General features: G+C 40.4%; 3 protein-coding genes across 3 annotated transcripts; 2 read left to right on the top strand and 1 right to left on the bottom strand.

Moving 5' to 3' along the window:
- Window positions 1-7,381: 7,381 nt before the first annotated feature.
- Window positions 7,382-8,349, bottom strand: LOC116293883 (histone H2B, gonadal). Its single transcript, XM_031701380.2, has one exon. The coding sequence runs from the start codon at window positions 8,180-8,182 to the stop codon at window positions 7,817-7,819; it is 366 nt and encodes a 121-aa protein (XP_031557240.1). The 5' UTR covers window positions 8,183-8,349; the 3' UTR covers window positions 7,382-7,816.
- A 2,446-nt stretch (window positions 8,350-10,795) lies between these two features.
- On the top strand, window positions 10,796-11,962 carry LOC116293882 (AMP deaminase 2-like). The gene is made up of 3 exons (XM_089030169.1): window positions 10,796-10,855; window positions 11,500-11,663; window positions 11,848-11,962. Exons 1-3 carry the CDS (start codon window positions 10,796-10,798, stop codon window positions 11,960-11,962), a joined length of 339 nt encoding a protein of 112 aa, XP_088886295.1.
- Window positions 11,849-15,016, top strand: LOC148911048 (AMP deaminase 2-like). Its single transcript, XM_089030133.1, has 4 exons — window positions 11,849-11,967; window positions 12,657-12,830; window positions 13,148-13,258; window positions 13,699-15,016. Exons 2-4 carry the CDS (start codon window positions 12,705-12,707, stop codon window positions 13,834-13,836), a joined length of 375 nt encoding a protein of 124 aa, XP_088886259.1. The 5' UTR covers window positions 11,849-11,967; window positions 12,657-12,704; the 3' UTR covers window positions 13,837-15,016.
- The last annotated feature ends 4,509 nt before the right edge of the window (window positions 15,017-19,525 follow it).

Genomic DNA, 19,525 nt, shown 5'->3' with positions numbered 1-19,525 from the left:
CCCCACGCCAACATCCTTTCCGTACCAATGACTCAGGCAATGAACTGTACTCATTCTGTACCCGGAATATCCTCCAACAGTTTATTATTAGGCAAACTTTGTAGAACTCATAACATCACTCTTTCCCAATCCTTACTCACATATCATTTCCCAACACCTGATATATCTTTAGAGTGGTTTTGTATGAGTGGCAAAGGATTAATTAACAGTAACAGTTACTATATATACAATTAGGGTACTGGGTACTAGGTAACCGCCAAAATTTGAAGTGTTTAATTACAGAACTCATGGTTCTGGACACGGTACGGTCATTGTCCAACCCATGCGAAAACACTCTACTCCCCCAACACTACGTTAAAGCAAAATCTTAGCCTCACTAATCACCACCGAACCAAAGCATTCATTGCCTTTTAGGACCCTCAAAAGCCTGAGAGAAGCCTTCTAATGAATTTGCGCGTCTATACGTTTCGCCGGTATCAATAGGCAAATTCGCTAGTCTTGCTGCCGCTCCCGCTGGATTGATCACCTGTTTTAATTTTATGTAATGCAAAGCGGTCTTGCTACTCTTCCACCCGACGTGGTCCATGATTTCATGAAGGCTTATACCCTCTAAGGCCAAAGAAACCGCTGCATCACTGCGAAAACTATGCAAGGTGAGCTGTTTCCCCGAGAGCCGGCCAGTCAACAGTGAGGTGTAAAACTTAAGGCGCGCTTGGGCCGCGGTAGGCTCCAAACAATATGGACTGACCATATTTTCCTTAGTTATCGACCGAAAAAGGAAACCCGGAGCTAGATTTACCCGTAAGAGGCTGGAAATGTCAAAGTAGACCTCTAAACCTCGTACCGGGCAAAGAAACTTGTTCGATCCTCTTTTAAAAGCAAACACATTTGAATCACCTGATCTCAATGATTTAGTCCAAACATGGTTTAGAAGGAAGCCTGAGTTATCCGGAAAACGGAGCACATCCGAAACCTTTAACTGAAGTATATCCGCTACCCTATCACCCGCAAAAAATAGCGACTTAAATAAAGCTTGATCTCTAGCATACATAAATAATTGAATTGCCGACAGAGTAGAACTATTATTAAGTACATGTTCTATGTATTCTGAAATTACTGCCAAGTCATTTACTAGGATAGGCTCTGCCTGACGTCGCGTGACCCTGGCTTTGAGTTGTTCCTCCCTCACATTGGCTAAATAGGCCTTAACCGAGCGACAAGCAGCGGGGTTTCCTACCCCAAGGAGGGAGTGCCACTCCGAACCCCTACCATTCTCAGAAAATATTGCACGGAGTTTTCCTATCAACGAATCAATCGTTCCATAGGCAAGACGCGTTGGGCAAGAACAGGTCACACCACGACAGACTAAAGCCGGACACTCTGACTTATGTACTTTTGTCCTTCCAGCACGATCTTTCCATATGAGGAACTCTATCACATCATCAGGTATAGCAGAAGCCAAAGTCTTTTGCGATGCCCGGCTACCCAAAAACTGGCTAAATTCGCACTCCAACGCTGATTTTTGCTTGGTATATCTTGACGAGTCCCGCTGGTTCTTAAGTTCCTGACGTCGTGCCACTATCAGCTCTTCATCAATCGTTAATTTTTCCCCGAGCCGTCGCACCGAGGTGTTTAGGGATGGCCTCTGATAACCACACTGTTGGCAAAACCTGAAGCTTTCATCATTAGGGTAGTTACACCGTGGACACGCCACTGCAGGAGTAAACAACTTGGGCACCCTTGGCAATTCCTAAGCACGTCAATGAAATACGACAATCAGAAGCGCGTTATCCGCAACACCCACATTGTAGCTGGACATGGTATGGGGCTGTAACCAGATTTAGACGGAGCTAGCAGGACATGACTATCTCCCTTTTCTCCTAGACACAATCTCCCTGAACAGCGCGCCATTAGCTCCGGCCACCAATACGGGTGAGGAGTGAGCGCTGGGACGATTATAGGAAAAGGCCTCTTAAAGTTAGTCAACAATCGAAGTACAGGGCCTATCAGGTTAAAAGGAGGAAAGACATACGGATTCATCATGTTTGGTGCAGCATGCAGGTCTTGGGCAAATAGGTTTACACCCCTCGACATAGGGCTTGGGGCTGGTGAAAAATGGGGTAGAGGAATGTTGTTCTTGCCTCTCACTACATTAGAATCTAATGCCATTAGATCAAAGGAGTGGCCCGTCTTACCCCCAAACTCATCATCCACTTGCGCAAACGACTCTAGGGACAACTTTGTGTCGCTCCGCGACAACCTTCGGGAGGGGGCATCCGCTTTGTTAGAACAAGACTGGATAAACTGCAAGTTGAGATGAGTATTTCGTGAAGAAACTTCCCAAAACAGCTGCTTCGTGACTCTGACTAATTCGAGAGAGGTTTTACCCCCTTGAGACTTCCACGCTTCAATCATAACCTGACTATCAACAACAGCGTCCACCCTAGAATTACAAATGTCATCGGGGAAAGCTCTTATAGCGTACACCAGTGCCTTCATCTCCTTGGCAGAAATGTTGAGCGTCTTGTCATTGACGTCCCAATAATCTCCAAAAGAGATGTCTCCGCACCCACGGTGAATGACACAACCCCAGCCATATCCGGAGGCATCCGTGGACAGAGAGAAGGTATGGTGTTTTTCGTCCCTCCAAGGAATGAATTTATCCCAGTTGTCAAGAAAGCGCCAATAAGACACTTCCTCTCTCTGAATCTCGTTCAAGATGACTGCATCCTTCCCCGCACGCTCGGGCCGAGCTTTACTGATCTCTCTGATAAACAGCTTTGCTGCTGGAACTGCCAATGACAAGGAAATGCATTTGCCTTGGAAACGCTGAAGCGTTTTTAGTGGTATGGGCTGTTTACCAGTGAGAATGAGTTCCCTTAACGCGGCAAAAGACTCCTTCTTGCGTTGTGGTATCAGGAATGACTGCTTCTCAGAGTCGACAATAAGGCCCAGGTATTCTAATGAAGTTGTAGGAACGAGAACAGACTTTTTTATACCAATTGTATAGCCCAATGCTATCAGCACGGACAGCACCACATAGAGGGCCGCCTCTGCTGCTTCGTAACGAAAAACTTTCTCACGCTCTTGTGGCAACTTAGCCCACCGACCGGTCGCAGTAATGAGCTCACCATTCAACCGATCATCTATGTACAACGAGCAAGGGACCCCTTGCGATCTCAAAAACCCTGTTGCTGCCAGACCGATGGTGTGATATATGTAGGGGGAGATTTTCCATCCAAAGGGTAGCGTTGTGCATACAAACCATAAGCCCCCAAATGAGAAGCCTAAATACGTTTGGGAGTTATCTGTGACCATCACGTGGTCATAGCCGGACTTGTCGTCACACTTTGTAATAAACGACGACTTGTAAACATACCGGGGAACATCCGCTAGACGATCTAATGAGAAGGGAGCATCTTTCATCCAGAGGTTCAGGAACCTCGCGTCCAGACAAAGCCGAGGTTTCGATGGCTCAACTATCAATGGCATCACCAGGTGCGGTGGGTCATCCGAACCCACCTCTCCCCATACTCTAAATGCACCAGATGTGAGACGCCCAAGTATCTCAGAGGAGATGAACTCTGAAAACTCTTTACAGGATGGGTGATTCGCAAACATCTTGCGCGGGGGTAATTCTGTCTTGTACCTCGACCCTTTGAAGGATCCCGAAAATGGCTGAGAAAATTTGAGAATGTCCACCTTGTTTTTTATCCACTCCTCAATTCGCTCCTTCTGTGGATGTTCTTGGAGCAGTTCCGCCCAAGCTTGAACACTTTGATGAACACCCCCGACTGAGAAATTTTTGGGGTCCCTAAGTTTGAGAGTATACAGATCCGGGACCACACCCGTTGAAATTACTTCTCTCCAGTAAACTGGAGTCTTTCCTCGCCCCTCCTGACCGGGAACGCCGTCGATATCCACCCACGATCGATTCACTTGGAATTGTCTTGGCTCGATTGCTTTTGCCATTCTACGGAATTCCCACCACTTGTCAACATCAACCGAAGGCTCGAACTTCCTCTTATGTCCCGTTGTCTGGGGAAAAACCGGTTCAAACCAGGATTCAAACACAGACAAGTGGATAAAGCCAAGACACATCGAAATAAGACAAGATATTTATTGACGCGATAGGATACCGACGGGTTCCCGATCAGGAGAGAGCAACTTCAACACGCCTGTACAGGTCGTCTGGTGGTTGGCCGTAGTGGACAACCAGCAGGAGTTGTTCCCCCCGATATGGAAGACCTAAAACAGTAAGTATCCACCTCTCTAAAGACAAGACGTATGCCCGACATGCACGTCATAATAAATTTTTTTTTTTTTTTCTTTCGCATATCACACATCGGATTCCCTTTATTATTGAGTGCATCCGGAGTATTTATAAGATGTCGGCCTGTTAAGTAGTATCTCCACTACAATTCCTACACGTCTTGGACGAGTTAAGCTTTCAAAAAAGCCAAGAGAAACCCCGAAATCACACAATAAACAATATGAACTATAAATTGATTCAATCTTAAATCTGTTTAAGAATAATCCCAAATTAAAACAAATTAATTGTTAACGTTTTAATCGTGCAAACCAAATCATATCAATCAGCTAGTCTATGGTCTAGAGTCAATCCCCACAAATACAAAATAAACCAATCATCTCATTTATTTCAAGTTCTAGACTCAGTTAGTCACCACACATTTGCTTATACAATTCCCTGATCTGTCTATCTATTTTCTCTTGATGCATTGGCCCTTGGTGCCCTCCTGGCCTGGTTGCGTCGCTCTGGGCAAGCCCCCTGGTAATGACCATACCTATGGCACCAATAACACTGGACATTCGCACGGCCAGACCGTCCTGGAGTATTTCTAACATAAGGGCCCGGGCGGGACGTCCCAGGGTTCGAGGCCTTTGACGCTTTGTCCACCTTTGCAATCATCTCCATAACCTTCTCTTGATCTTTATCTCCCAAGAGTACATCAAGATGTTTTTTGAATTGGTCCAGGGGCACGGTCGCCTTCTCCCTCATGGTTTGAAGGCAAGCCTCAAAGAAACCCTTCCTGGTATGCTTTGTCTCTCTGGCCACTAGTTTCAAGTCGAGGAGGAGGTCCAGTGCCTTGTCTTTCGTGAAGACGGGCGATTTCACAAAATGTCGAATTTCCTCTAATAAGGAGTCCACTGTTGCCTTCTGTGAATCTTCCAACACTTTTATTCTTCTCAACACTTGATCAAGTCCCAGCTCAACCTTCAAATGAAAATTAATACCGAACGCTAAGCGGTGTGTCAACATAATGTTCAAACATGAACCAAGCATGTACATGTTTAAAACAATGCGACGATTGTTTGCTCATTAGTCCATTAAAGAACCACATTATTAACCCCCAGCATTCATCTATTATTACAACCATAGGCATTTCGTTACGTTTTAACTAAGCCATATTTTTTGCTAACAATATTCCCTCTTGCCACACAAACATTAAAGCCCAACATGCAATATTTCCAGCCACACTGTCAATGTTCGAGTCTCACAGACAATATTTCACGCCTCACGGGCAGCATTCGAAACCACATGGCGATCTACAAATGTCACGGGTAAACAATTTCAAGCCTCACAGGCACTATTTCCACTATCGCGCGTACACAATCTTTTAAGGGTCACAGAAAATATTATTAAAGTTCCACAGGCAATATCTCAAGCCTCACAGGCAATGCTCAAGTCGCACAGGCAATGCTCAAGTCTCACAGCTTATATTTCAAGCCTCACAGGCAACATTTCAAGCCTCACAGGCAATATTTCAAACCTCGCAGGCCAGGCAATATTATTCAAGCCTCACAGGCAATATATTAGTCAAGCCTCACAGGCAATATATTAGTCAAGCCTCACAGACAATATTTCGAGCCTCACAGGCAATATTTGTCAAGCCCCACAGGCAATATTTTGAGCCTCACAGGTAATATTTCAAGCCTCACAGGCAATATTTGAAGCTTCACCAGCCAGGCAATATTATTTAAGCCTCGCAGACATTACACATCCTTAACTGAAATACAACAGTTCATAAAGTTTATAGTGAATATGAAAACAAAATACAACAACAGCCGGAAAGATTAAACTTGGCACCAACGGCGATACCAGAATGCAAATTACGCGACTAGAAAACTTCGAACTAATATACGAAGCACACTAACTTAAAACTTCAGACCCAACGCTACGAACGACTAGGAACATAAACAACGCACTAGCGAAAGGAATATTACCTAAGGCGCTGCTTCCTGGACGTCAGGAGCAGCGGCATCTTGAGCGGGGTTTTGTGCTCCATCCTGCACAGCAGCATTCCGGTCCGCACCTTCGGGAGGATTTTGAGCAGCATTTTGAGCCGCATTTTGAAGCGGCGGCACATCTTCTACTGGGTTTAACACTCGAACAACTTCTTCTTGAGGTGGAACAACCGGAGCTTGTTCGGCCATATCACAGGAAGACGGGTTTGAAATACCAAATACTTATAACAAAGACGATGTTTGACCGGCTGCCTCGAGTAGAGTGACACTATAGGACCACGTGAAGGGCTTTTATTATCTCATTCGCATAATCCCCGGGGACTCAAATTAGCAATGCAAATTGAGTTTGCATAGCTTGGTCATACCTTGGAACTTATTCTCAAGGGAATGACGCATGGTCCCTAAATGGCAGGTCAAACCTGGGTTGCCTTGGTGAGAGGCGAGCGCTCTCACTGCTATGCCATCCATGCTTCCTATAAACTGATTTCAAGATGCTGAAAAATGCGTCTTTCTTACCCACAAATGCCACTCACTGAATTAACAAGAATGTGATGATTTTGGAGGAAGCATGCAACATGCAAAACCGCTAGCTCCACGTTGAAATAGGGTTTTTCATTGCTGTCAATCACAACTAATCAGTCAGTACCTTTCAAAATTTTGATCAGGACGGCAGTGAAAAACCAAACTTCAGCATGCAGCTCATAGCTAATGACTTTGCATGGTTATGAAAATAGCAGTTAACGATTTTCAATTTGGCAGAATCTGGTATGTTGACAAGACTGTTGTTTTTCCTGAGATACGACTGCTGTGCTTGTCCTGCTTACAGGGTAAGTTTTCAACACCCAGCACTTAGGCGTGAATCAGATTAAGGGAGAGGGGCCTGAAAACTTCAGCATCATTTTGGGTGCTTTCTATTAAGTTGCTTAGGGGCCAGTTTGGGTTGCATCGGTATAGATCTAAGAACTGATGCATACCATTTCAGAACTGGCAACTTGGACCAATTGGTTTAACTTAATGAAAAGCACCCTGTTACGTCTCACCAAAATGAAAGGGGAGTAGGGGTGCCGAACCTTGGGCCCACCCTTAAACCTTTCCATGACAATAAACATGTGAGTTAAGACTAAATGTTAAAAGAACCTTTATTTCCTGCTCTTCTTATTCTGTACAAATAAATGATCTTGCATTTAAACAATTATTGCTTCAAGTCGAGGTATTGGGGTCAATAATACGAAATGTATAGGAACTGTTAAACTCTACTATTGCTACTTATATTTTTCCAGGACAGAATGTTGCTTTTGATCATAGCAAATGCTGTCAACTGGATGTTGTAAGTACTTCATAACGATTTAATTTGTAACATTTTCATTGTATCAGTTTTGTATAACATTTTAAAACCACGAACTGTAACTGTTTGTAGTGTATTTTGGAATATAACATTGTACAAAATGATAAATATAACATTACTGGAAATGGTATGGGATCCAGCGAACGAATTGGGTTCCTTCATCAAGTAGCTGATTTGCAACGGGAGTAAAGTTTGTCTGGATCTTTACTTGCTGCTGGTGTACTTAGTGACAGCCTTCGTTCCTTCACTTACTGCGTGCTTCGCCAGTTCACCAGGAAGTAGTAATCGAACAGCTGTTTGGATCTCTCGGGAGGTTATGGTTGATTTCATGTTATAGTGTGCTAATCGCGACGCCTCTGTTGCCATACGTTCGAATATATCGTTCACAAACGAATTCATTATGATCATGGCTTTGCTTGAGATTCCGGTATCAGGGTGAACTTGTTTTAGAACCTTGTAAATGTATATAGCGTAACTTTCCTTTCTCTTTCTAGATCTCTTCTTAGTGCCCGTTATGGCAGCTTTTCCCCCAGCTTTCTTCTCGCCTTTCTTTGCAACTTTAGCGGGCATGATGGGACTTTCTGCGTTTATAGATAATTATGAAAGTGAACAAATTCTGGCTATTTATCTGATCAAAACAACCGGATCAATTGATATGCGGATCGAAAATACTCCATTGTCATTGGTGAATAATGAAACTTACTTCAAAGGAAACAGCTTAAAACAGGTATATAATAAATATGACATGACGTATACGGGTTTTGGATCAGACGGAACTGAATTTTGTGATTCAATTGGTGGGTTTAGATCCGACGCTACGAGTCATACCTTATATAAGTATCAACAGTAAATTTAAAATATTTCTTTTAGGAATCGCAAAGGATAATAACAATCATGATCTCTGCTTTTAAAAATGCTCAAATATATTATTGTGAAAACGAAAATATATTTCATTTTCTGCCACAGGTATCCCACTATTAGGCATTGCAAATTGTGTTGTATGCAGTAACTTGTTCCACATATATAGTAGTATTTCGTGAATGATGTATTGTCATATTAAACTAATTTTGTCATATTCGTATTAGTATTTGTGACTAATTTCAGCTTTATTGTGAGATGTTAAAATTATTTCACTTGTTTAAAAAAAAAAAAAAAAAAAAAAATTTGAAGTAAAAACAAAACAGTATTAGCCTGTGTAGTCTAGTCCTGTATTAATACCTAACTGAATATACTAATTTTTTCTTCATAATTTAATGAATTTACTGTAGAGTGCATACTAGAGTGCAAACAATTAATAGCGCAGCGCAGCCGTGATGTCATAAAAACGAAGACAAAGGCGAAATTCGGACAAACAAACTTACAAGTTTACTTTCAGCAGATAATTTTCACAGCCTATCGCAGTTGATTTTAGTTTACATGGGCTATTATTGTAACTTTAAGTAAAAATAATAAAATCGGTTCGTATAATCCTCGTAGCGGTTAAACAGAATGCAATGTTTGTCCAAATCTTTAAGCTATTTTTAGAATCAGCATGCTGCGCTATTGGTGAAACACTAATTACTAAATAGTACAAAATAGTGCAAATTAAACAATGGAATTTGCATGAAATTGTGCTATTTAGTTTTACTAACGTTTCACGGTTATATTGTTTGCACTCTGTATCCCTGAAAGATTTAACTAACGAAATTGTAGGAATTAGTGCTAAGGTTTGTAGGTCAGTACTGTCTACTGAACTTACTAACAAAGTTTTTATGGGTATATGGTATGCACATATCTTTCCTTGAATTGACATGGAGGTTGAGACTGTTGAAATCTACAAACACAAATGCATACTGTAGTCACAATAGTTTTGTAAAGATCTTAGCTATTCTTGTTATGGGGTCGGTTAAAGATCTTAGCTATTCTTGTTATATGTTGAGAAATACTTTGTTGAAATATTAACCAATATGGCTCTTATGACCTAACATGCAACCAAAAATGACCCTGTATCAAAGATCCAACTAAATAGTACAAAGCTTTACAAAGTTTTGACAATATCACACAATTTTGCAAATCAAATAGTGCTTGTATTACTACCATGTGCAACAAAAAAAGGTTGCAAATAGTAGAAAGGGTGTAATTTGCAGCACTAGAATGTTGTACCATTTTGATACCTGTACTCTGGCCCCTTAAAGTGTATATGACATGAAAATGTTTTTGGCTGATTTTAGGTTATTATTATATAGTAAAACCTATCTCGTAAAAAAATTTTTGTGGAAAAAATTTTGTAATCGTTTTTCCCCCGTCTGAAATCACGCTATGTGCCTTGAAAAATGTCCCCACTAGCGCGCGGCCAAATGACCACGTGACTAGGGCTTGTGACGTCAAGTTGTTTACAACGCTTGTCTAAACGGACAGAATGACTGACTTACAGTAGTATGATGGTGACAGTGTAAAATGGAATAGTTTCTATTCTACTAAGCGTCTATCTATCGACAATGGGTTGCGGTCAAAGCATTGAGAAAGCATTTCATCCGAAAGGTACTGCCGAAAAAGAGGCAGAGAACTGAGAACGCACGTTCGCGATAGAAAGATTACATAGAAGATTTTCAGGAGTGGTTATTAAGGGATCGCATTGAACATCTTGCGCCAAATTTGTATGTTCTAAGAGTGTTAATTGAGTAATTCATTAACGTCTAAGATATTATTTTACAGCACATTCTGTGTTTTCTGTTTGTTTATTTTTCTAACAGTGACTTATCCGGCTTTCCTCAATTACTATGACAGGGAAAAAAGATGACAGGCCCCATTGACATCCTTATTAACTCACAAAATTATTCAAACTTCAAGACTTTTCTCGGCTGAGTAGGACGATGGCTTCTTTACGGCGTGTAAAGATGGTTTTTGCGATAGGAATTATTTTTGTTGGGTTTGTCACTATTTACCAATTACGCAAGGACTATTGTCTGTACAGTGGCCCACAACTGTCACGGCAAAACAAAAAAAGTCACGGCAAAAATCACAAAACTCACGGCAAAATAAAAAAAGTCACGGCAAAAATCACAATATAAAGGGTTCTAAGAAAAGTAGTTCGACAAGTGTAACAATAACCGTTTGAAATCAATAATCTCGAGGGGTAAGATTCTTCGAGAAATCAAGCTCAGCGAACATATAAACAAAAACATAGAGGGAGGGGAGGCACCAATGTTTGAGGCAACACTCAACCCACAGTCTCATCCACAACTGCACCAGTTCTTAACACAGGTAAAACACCTCTCAATATTCTTAAAAATTGATTGAAGAAGCCTAGATTTCTCAGCATCAATTTAGAACCAAGTGTGGCTTGGTTGGTTAATGTGCTGCATGCTGAGCAAGAGGACCATAAGAATTTGTTTGATCCTCAATGACCTAACCCATTAATGCGTTAACTGCTAAGGAAGAAGTCCACGCACTTTGGTTTTAAGCAGCAAGTGGGTTTGGTCAGTGTGCTGCCTGCAAATCAAGAGCACCATTGTTTGATGCTCAATGACCTCACACACTTGTTTTAAGGAGCAACTGTGGCTTGGTTGGTTAATGTGCTGCCTGCTAAGCAAGAGGTCTATTGTTGGATCATAATTGACCTCCCACACTTGTTTTAAGGAGCAACTGTGGCTTGGTTGGTTAATGTGGTGCCTGCTAAGCAAGAGGTCCATTGTTTGATCATAATTGACCTCCCACACTTGTTTTCAGGAGCAACTGTGGCTTGGTTGGTTAGTGTACTGCCTGCTAAGCAAGAGGTCCATTGTTTGATCCTAAGTGACCTCCCACACTTGTTTTAAGGAGCAATTGTGGCGTGGTTGGTTAATGTGGTGCCTGCTAAGCAAGGTCTTACAGGTCCTCAGTGACACACAACTTGCATTATTCACCAGGTGATAGGATTTGATGGCGTTGATGATGAGAGTAAAGGAGAGAGTCAGCTGTTCAGTCAGAACAGCCCACTACCAGCCAACTGGACATCAGAGGACAACCCTCCCTACTCTTACTACCTGTACGACACGTATTCCAATATGGTCTGCTTGAATCATCTTAGACGGTAAGACATCACAATAAGCAATATAATATAATAATATAAGCAACAAAATACAGTACTGACTTCCAGCACAGGGTATGTGATGCTGTAACATTGAATTGGCTTGAATGAACATGGCGCGCGCTACTGTGGTAAAGTTAAAATCTCTTTGTACTTAATGTAATAGTATCGTTTTTTCATCCAATAGAGAGCGAGGTTTCAACACCTTCAAGCTTCGTCCACACTGTGGTGAGGCTGACCCCGCCCATCATTTAGTGACAGCCTTCATGTTGAGTGAGAACATTTCCCATGGCCTACTGTAAGGAAGGTATTGAGTGCGCACATTTTCTTTCATAACTGCCATAGTCATCTAGTAGTTATCACATGATCAGGTTTATTTGGACAGGGTTTTAGGGGAGAGGGGGAGGGGGTCAATTTGAGGGGTCGTCGCAGGAACCTAAATGAAAAGAGTGTAAATTTGGCAAAAGATCCCCAAGCATGCTAACCAAGTTGAAAGATCTCGATTTGGATTCAAAAGAATTTTGGAACATCTGCCTGTTCACTCCCATTTCCCTTTGCCTTTTTTTACAGAGATCCCACGGGTACAAATGTATGGAAACCCTAGGTTAATATGTGCTTCCCTGCTAGCAGAGCCTATTTTCCTTTTGTTTGGTTGAGAGAAAAAAATAGACTCTGCCGATGTAGGACGTTATTTCTGTCGCGCATGCGTGGCGTAACTTAGCAACGCTGTCATGATTTTGACAGCCGCTCTCGTCAAACAATGTTTGTCGCCACGGTGTGTTACATTTGATCATGCGCACTACATGTAATCGGTTAAAACCGGTTTTAAAACTGGTTTTGTTCGTGGACGGCGGTGTATCAAAGGAATCGCTCTACATCGGCAGTCTCCTTCCTCCCCGCCTGAAAGAAGGGAGAGAAAAGAGAAGACTCTGCTAGCAGGGAAAATATGTGCATACTTTTTCCTACTTATTTTTTCCTACTTTTACTTTTTGTCAGGTTCCTGCTCTCCAGTACTTGTACTATCTAGCACAGATCGGAATCGCCATGTCACCGCTCAGCAACAACTCACTGTTTCTTAACTACCAGCGCAACCCGTTACCAGAATTCCTCTCAAGAGGGTTGTTAATCTCCCTCTCTACTGACGATCCCCTCATGTTTCATTTCACCAAGGTATAGTAACAATTAATACGCACTAGGGGGTCATGCGAGTATTTTTATGACGTCATGTCTCTGTTAATGGCAAGCATGTGTGGCATGGTGATGAATGCACGCATCTCACCAGCCCAGGGGCTGAAGCGAAGGTTCATGGATTTCCTCCCTTCTCAAAAATCAAAACTTCTAAATTCCAGTATTGGATAAAAGAAGAGCCTCTCTGAGGGACCACTGCTGGACCCTTCTTTATGTTGTTGTATGAGCATATTGCACAGCGAATATACAGCCTAGATCTGCGCACTGTTCTTAAACATTAAATATCATTGTTCAACCAGGAACCACTGATGGAAGAATACTTTATTGCAGCTCAAGTCTGGAAATTGAGCCAGTGTGACATGGCGGAACTGGCGCGTAACAGTGTACTGATGAGTGGCTTCGAAGACGAGGTAGGAGTCTAGAATATTACACAGAACGCGAGCATGTTTTCTACTTTTGTACTACGCTATTATGGCTACGGTCATGCTTCTCCAAACACTTTTCAGGTGTTCTGCAAATTCCTGCGTGCTTCATCACTTCACAGTATTTAGGAGAAGCGAAATTTCTACTTCTTCACGAGTGCCCCTTAGCAAGTAAACAGCATTCTATTTGAGTTGTCGTTGCAAAGTAGGGCATCTAAGTTATACAGAGATGGCGAAGAATCTGGAGACATTTCTTTGTACCAGGCTACACCCTTGATGTACTGAATGTCGTTCACGTCCTTTAGGGAGGGGGACGGGTGATGTAATTGCGCATGCGCACCTTCTATCTGCAACACGTTCTCGTGTGTTTTCAGATTAGTCATCACTCAATAAAATATTCTTATTCTCATTTCTTATATTTTATCCAGGTGAAGCATCAGTGGATTGAAAACGCGACTGGGGGGAATGATATCACAAAGACTAATGTACCTAACATCAGGGTGGCGTTCCGGCAGGAAACTCTTACTGAAGAACTGAAGACAATTTGCGAAGGAGCACGTGATTAGAGCCATGTTCCGCGGGAAAACACTCCAGGGCGTGCGCCACGCGAGACACATGGCCAACGTAAAAATGTGATTAGAATTACGTGAGTAAAACAAACAAATACGCGATTTAAGAAAATAATGAATTTACAAAATGAATAAAAAAGAGAACAAGGTTTAGTAATAAATAACGTAATCAGCTTAGCAATCCAAGCCGAGTAAAGGAGAGAATCCCTCTGTTATCGCTAAACATCGTAACCCAGTAGGGAAACGTACGGTACCTCGACTCTCAAATGGTTTCCCGCTTCATCTTACGAGTAATATCATTTTGCTTTCTTCATAATTTAAACTTCACTTATAAAATTAAATATATTACTTTTCATCGTCCCTTCAAGGGATTTAAAAAATTTTTAATTTTAAATGAAAATCTGAATATTCCTAAACATTTCAAGTTTCAATTATAACAATTTTCAATATACAAATACATTTATTCAAATTCTATTTTAATACCTTCTAACAATATAACATAAAATTAACAATCTATTATTGGTCATTATGCTATTGGATCTTGATTGGTTTCATAACTATTAATCTGGTCACTTGCAAGCCAGCATCTTGCAAAATACCTGGCAATATAAAGTCATGTAGATCCACAGTTTATTTGACAGTCTTTACAATTTTAAGACCGTGTTAGTCGAAGCCTGGAAGCTTTTTTCTTGTAGTTTTTAATGCAGGAAAAAAACATGCGGTTAAAGCTGCTGTTGGTTATCAAGCTCACGCTTTTTTGAGGCGCCGTTGCGCACAGTGATTTCTCATTCAACTTGTCTCGCGAAAAAAAATTGTACTTTAGTAAGAGGTTTTATGCGTGCGCAAATTAGATTTTCCGACTTTTCGTTGCAGGAGTAGAACTACCTTGTACTCTCTGCACCCACCTGTAGCAATTTTCTGATAGACAAGTTGCAAAGGAATCCGGTGCGCAACATAGTCTTGAAACAAACTGAAATTTTTATCGTTTAACACGCTATTTAGTTTGTAAATAATTTCTAAAGCATTATTCGGGTAACGTCAATTTATTTCTTATGTTTTCCTTTAACTATTATACGTAAACCCAACGATAAATCTTGGTTGGTAAAAATGAAATATCTTACAAATTATTTTCCCATTTTCTTGTATCCATTCGTTTCTAAATGTTCAATAAATGAAATAAAACCAAAATCCTTGTTCTTCATTGTCTTTCTGTTACAATCCTGTAAAGAAGAAGATACCAATGGACACTTCTAAAAATTGTCTTGAATGCAAGGGTAACATGGAAATACAAAAGAAATACCAAATTCCATTGAAAGAAAGTGTGGGTGTTTTTTTTTTTTATTTTTTTATTTTTTTATTTTCATGTTGACCTCGAATTCGAGCAAATTTTGAGAAGGGTCCCTAGAGACATGTCTAGTTAAAAGAAGCGTTTTTCAGATAAAGCTCACTTTTTGGAGGAGGGATAGGGCGAGGTGTTTCAACTTCTTCGATCTTTGTCGACTGTCGAAAAGGTTTATTAAATGCGTCATTGACTAAACTAGGTAAATGATGTACGAAAAAAAAAAAAGACATTTAAAGGACATTTGCAGTAAAGCGCTACCCTGCGAGCAGACTCTCCTTTTAACTCCTCTACGGGCGAGAGAAGGAAAGGAGACAATTTTATTTGAGCATGCGCAGCGGTTGCTAAGAAACTAACTCGTTCACAAGCTCACTAATAATAATAATAATAATAATAATAATAATAATAATAATAATAATGACTTTATTAAAGTCTCTAGTCTTCTAGCCGGGCACAAGTGCCCTACTAATCGGGGAGACACTCGTTTTATAAATGGTTTCCGGTTCCTGTCCGAACACGATTACCGCTTAAAACATGTTTTTAGAGTCATGACCTCAGTGAAAGATGATCTCGTGTTCTTCTTTCACTGCTTCAATTTCATCAAGCTTAGCAGTTTGAAGCACTATTTTTTCACAAGCGGAAATTTGGTCGCTCATCAGTGGCTGGAGCGGAGTTATTGCCACCAAAAGAGGATTTTTAGGGTATCGACTAGTGTTTGGATCGATTTCTTGAAGATGTTTGATCATCGGAGTTACAAGCTGGAAAATAAGTGACTTTGCATGAACTGTCGGCAGCGAAACAAACGGGTCTTTGGCATCCATAAAACTTTCTAGCGATTTCCTTTGATGAGTAATTGGTTGAAATGGATTTTTGTTTTGATAAAACGTGATATAGATCGCTTTCGAAATTACAGTTTGGGATACGATGCGGGCTCAATTTTGGTCATCGGCCATATTTTTTAATACAGACTCGCGCATCAAAACCAGTTTAAACCAGTATGAAACCTGAAATTATGCATCTCATTATCCAGATTCTTGGATAACGGCACTACAAAAGAAATACACGATTTCTGCAGAGTCTCCTTTCATTCTCTCGCCCGTATAGGAGTTAAAAGGAGACTCTGCTCGCAGGGTAGTAAAGCGCTAGTGAGTCGAGTTTTTAGGAAATCTTAGGAAAGTCTTTAATCGTAAAACCATCAAGATCAGTTACGGCTGCATGAACAATGCCAAACAAATCATTGACAATCACAACAAGCGCATTTTACATCCACCGAGAGACGACAACGACACCGCAAACAACACACAGGACAAGAAAACATGCAACTGACGACAAAAGAACAATTGCCCGCTTAATGGCAACTGCCTCCAATCATCAGTTGTATACCAAGCCACCGTCACAAGAAAGGACAACAACACTACCGCAACATACATAGGACTCACAGAAAACGACTTCAAAACAAGATACAGAAACCACACCGCCTCATTCCGCCACGAACAACATAAAAACTCGACTGAACTCAGCAAATACATCTGGACTCTCAAGAACAGTAATATCAGCTACTCCATTTTATGGCGCGTCCTATCTTCAAATAAGCTCCGCCTACAACAGCTCCAGCAAAAGATGTAACCTTTGTCTTAAAGAAAAGTTTCTAATAATCTATCGACCGGAACTCTCATCATTAAATAAGCGAAACGAACTTGTATCTTCATGCCGCCACAGAAACAAAGCATTACTACGCAACAGCTAAACTACATCCACTAATTAATTATGTATACTTTTTCTATATAAATGATAGTAACGAATATTCTTATCATTAAATCCCCTGAAGAGTGAAGCAATTCACGAAACAGGCTTGTCGGGAAAAATGTTGTCTTGACTTTTTCTTCTCAAACAAATATTCTGCTCTACTTCTATCGATGTATTGAGCACTATTTTACGGAAAATTGATTCACAGATTTCTTATATATATATATGTTAAGTGTTTAGTTAATTGCTGCATTTGCAGTCTCAACATCCAAGTCTATGTCCTTTATGTTCCTAAATACTCTTCTTGTGGTTCTTGAGCCCCTAAGGCATAGAAGAGCTGATCTCAAAAGGGAGAAAGAAACCTTTGCTCGTATCCAGGATACAGTGGTGGCATAATCTTCTCCCTTCTTGTTGGCAATTAGTTCGGCGAGCCTACTGTGATATCTTCTACACTCATCTGCCATACCTCCAGTTGTAGTGAATACTAATGGCGTAAAAGTCGCTTGTTCAACTTCAAAGACTCTGCTAGCATACTTGCGCTTCTTCTCCTTCTCATGCAGGTGATATATTTGCTGGGGGGTCAGGTCTTTGTAGGGCTCTGATGATGATGATGATGATAATAATAATAATAATAATAATAATAATAATAATAATAATACAACAAAACAACAACAAAAGAAAAGGCCGTCCAATAAAAACATCAATAAGAACAATCTACCAAAGATTTCAGGGATATCAACCATCACAGATTCTGAAAGAATGCTTTAGACGCAACCATAATAGCTTGGCTTCAAAGTAGTTGAGCGTACTCGAGTAGAGTGAGAGCTGAATGTTTCTCTAAGAGAAATGAGCAATACATTGATTGATTGATTGAATAATGATAATAATAATAATAATGGTTTATTTGAAGCATGTCTACAGAGTAGCTCTATGTCTTCCAAATTATTGGAGCCAGTACACGTAACCTCCACTTCCGAACCGTCGCCCCTGTATGATCATAATTTTCACAATCACTTGTTCTGTAGTTATGAATGAATTCATACGTTTGATTGCACCTGTTGCAAAAATCGTCATCTCAGCCGAAGAACAGTCAAGACTGCAAAGTATTTTTCGACAAAATGATAGTATATGGAGTTCGAAAATATCGGAAGGACGAAATACCTTTTCGCAATAGAAAATGATGGATAATTTATAAAGGAAATAAACGTCGAGAATGTTAAATGACTAGTGACAAAGATATCAATGATATATTTCCTACAATTTAAAAAAAAACCTAGAAATATTCAGCTCTACGAACAAGAACAGTTCTCAGTTTTGGATCTTTTTAGGATGTTACTAAGCGAGTATTTCTTTACTAAATTTACTATGATTAAAAAAAAGCAAATAACGATTGACCTCCCGCGGAGCTCGAGATATTCAAACTAAAAAAATTACTCAGCTTATAGAAACACTATTAAATGAAGCCGTAGATCATTGAAATCTCTTATAATGGAACAAATATTGTAAAGTTAAGGTTTTTAATTCTTGAGGATAATGAGCAAAGAAGTAGCCGTCACAGACCCAACGGCCTGTCGTGTCACGCAAGGAAATAACTGAAAATAGAACAATTTGAAGCTTATTTCGTAGAAACGCAATGTGCCGCAAATTTTATTGCACACATCTATAAAATAGCTTCTTATCTCAAGGTTGAATGATATTTTAGGGCTGGATTAGGTGCCACAAATGAGAAATTTGCAATATTCGAGGTCTCATAATCTTAGCTTTCCATGTCACGCTTTCAGTAGTCTCGATAAGTTAGGATTATTTTTTCAGAATTCGCGCATTCCAAAAAAAACTATTACTGTTTTTATGCAGAAGTTGCACTAGACTAAAGTTCTGGATAGAAAAATTAGCTTTTATGTGCAGAGGAACCCGAGAAAACAGACTTTGAAAATAGCCCTCGGTCGACCTCGAAAATCGGCGTCTTTCACTGATTTGGGGTCGATGGACAAAAATTCGTAAAACGGTTGGAAAAAAGAATTTAGAACAATTCTAACTGCAATTTTGTAGTGAGGATAGATAGTACTTTCGATGATAGGAATATAAAAGAAATCTATTTTTCAAGCCCAGATCGAGTGGCACGCTGTTACAGAGACTACCTCTTAAAGTGTCCTAGAAGAGCTGACTTAGCAAATACACTTTCAAAATTAATTTATTTCCTTTGGTTCAAAAAAAACAACAACAAACAAATAAGGGTCTCTGTAACGTTCGGTGACATAGCGTTGCAGACATTACGTCATTCTACAGCTCTAAGATAGCAAAATTTAATGAAATGGATATCATGGAAGACTAAACTGTGGTAAGACAGGAAGTCTTTCTGATGAAAGGTTGGCTGTAATATGCACTCTTGTTCATATATCAGCTTAAAAATTATCAGTTTCATGGAATTATGACACTAGAGCAGATCACTAGAGCTAGGGAAAACCCCAGTAGTTATCTATGGCTGGCGTCAGTTTTGACTTCATTCTTGTCTGTATTTTTTTTCCGGGTCGATCAGATAACAAATCTGGGGAGGCTAGATTTTTTGCATGAATATAGCATTGTAGTTTAATTAAAAGTACA

The sequence above is a fragment of the Actinia tenebrosa genome, unplaced genomic scaffold, assembly GCF_029948245.1.
Source record: "Actinia tenebrosa isolate PJP-AT-01 unplaced genomic scaffold, QUT_ActTen_1.0 PGA_scaffold15__27_contigs__length_11533743, whole genome shotgun sequence".
Lineage (NCBI taxonomy): Eukaryota > Metazoa > Cnidaria > Anthozoa > Actiniaria > Actiniidae > Actinia > Actinia tenebrosa.
This window is presented reverse-complemented; position numbering and strand designations above follow the sequence as displayed.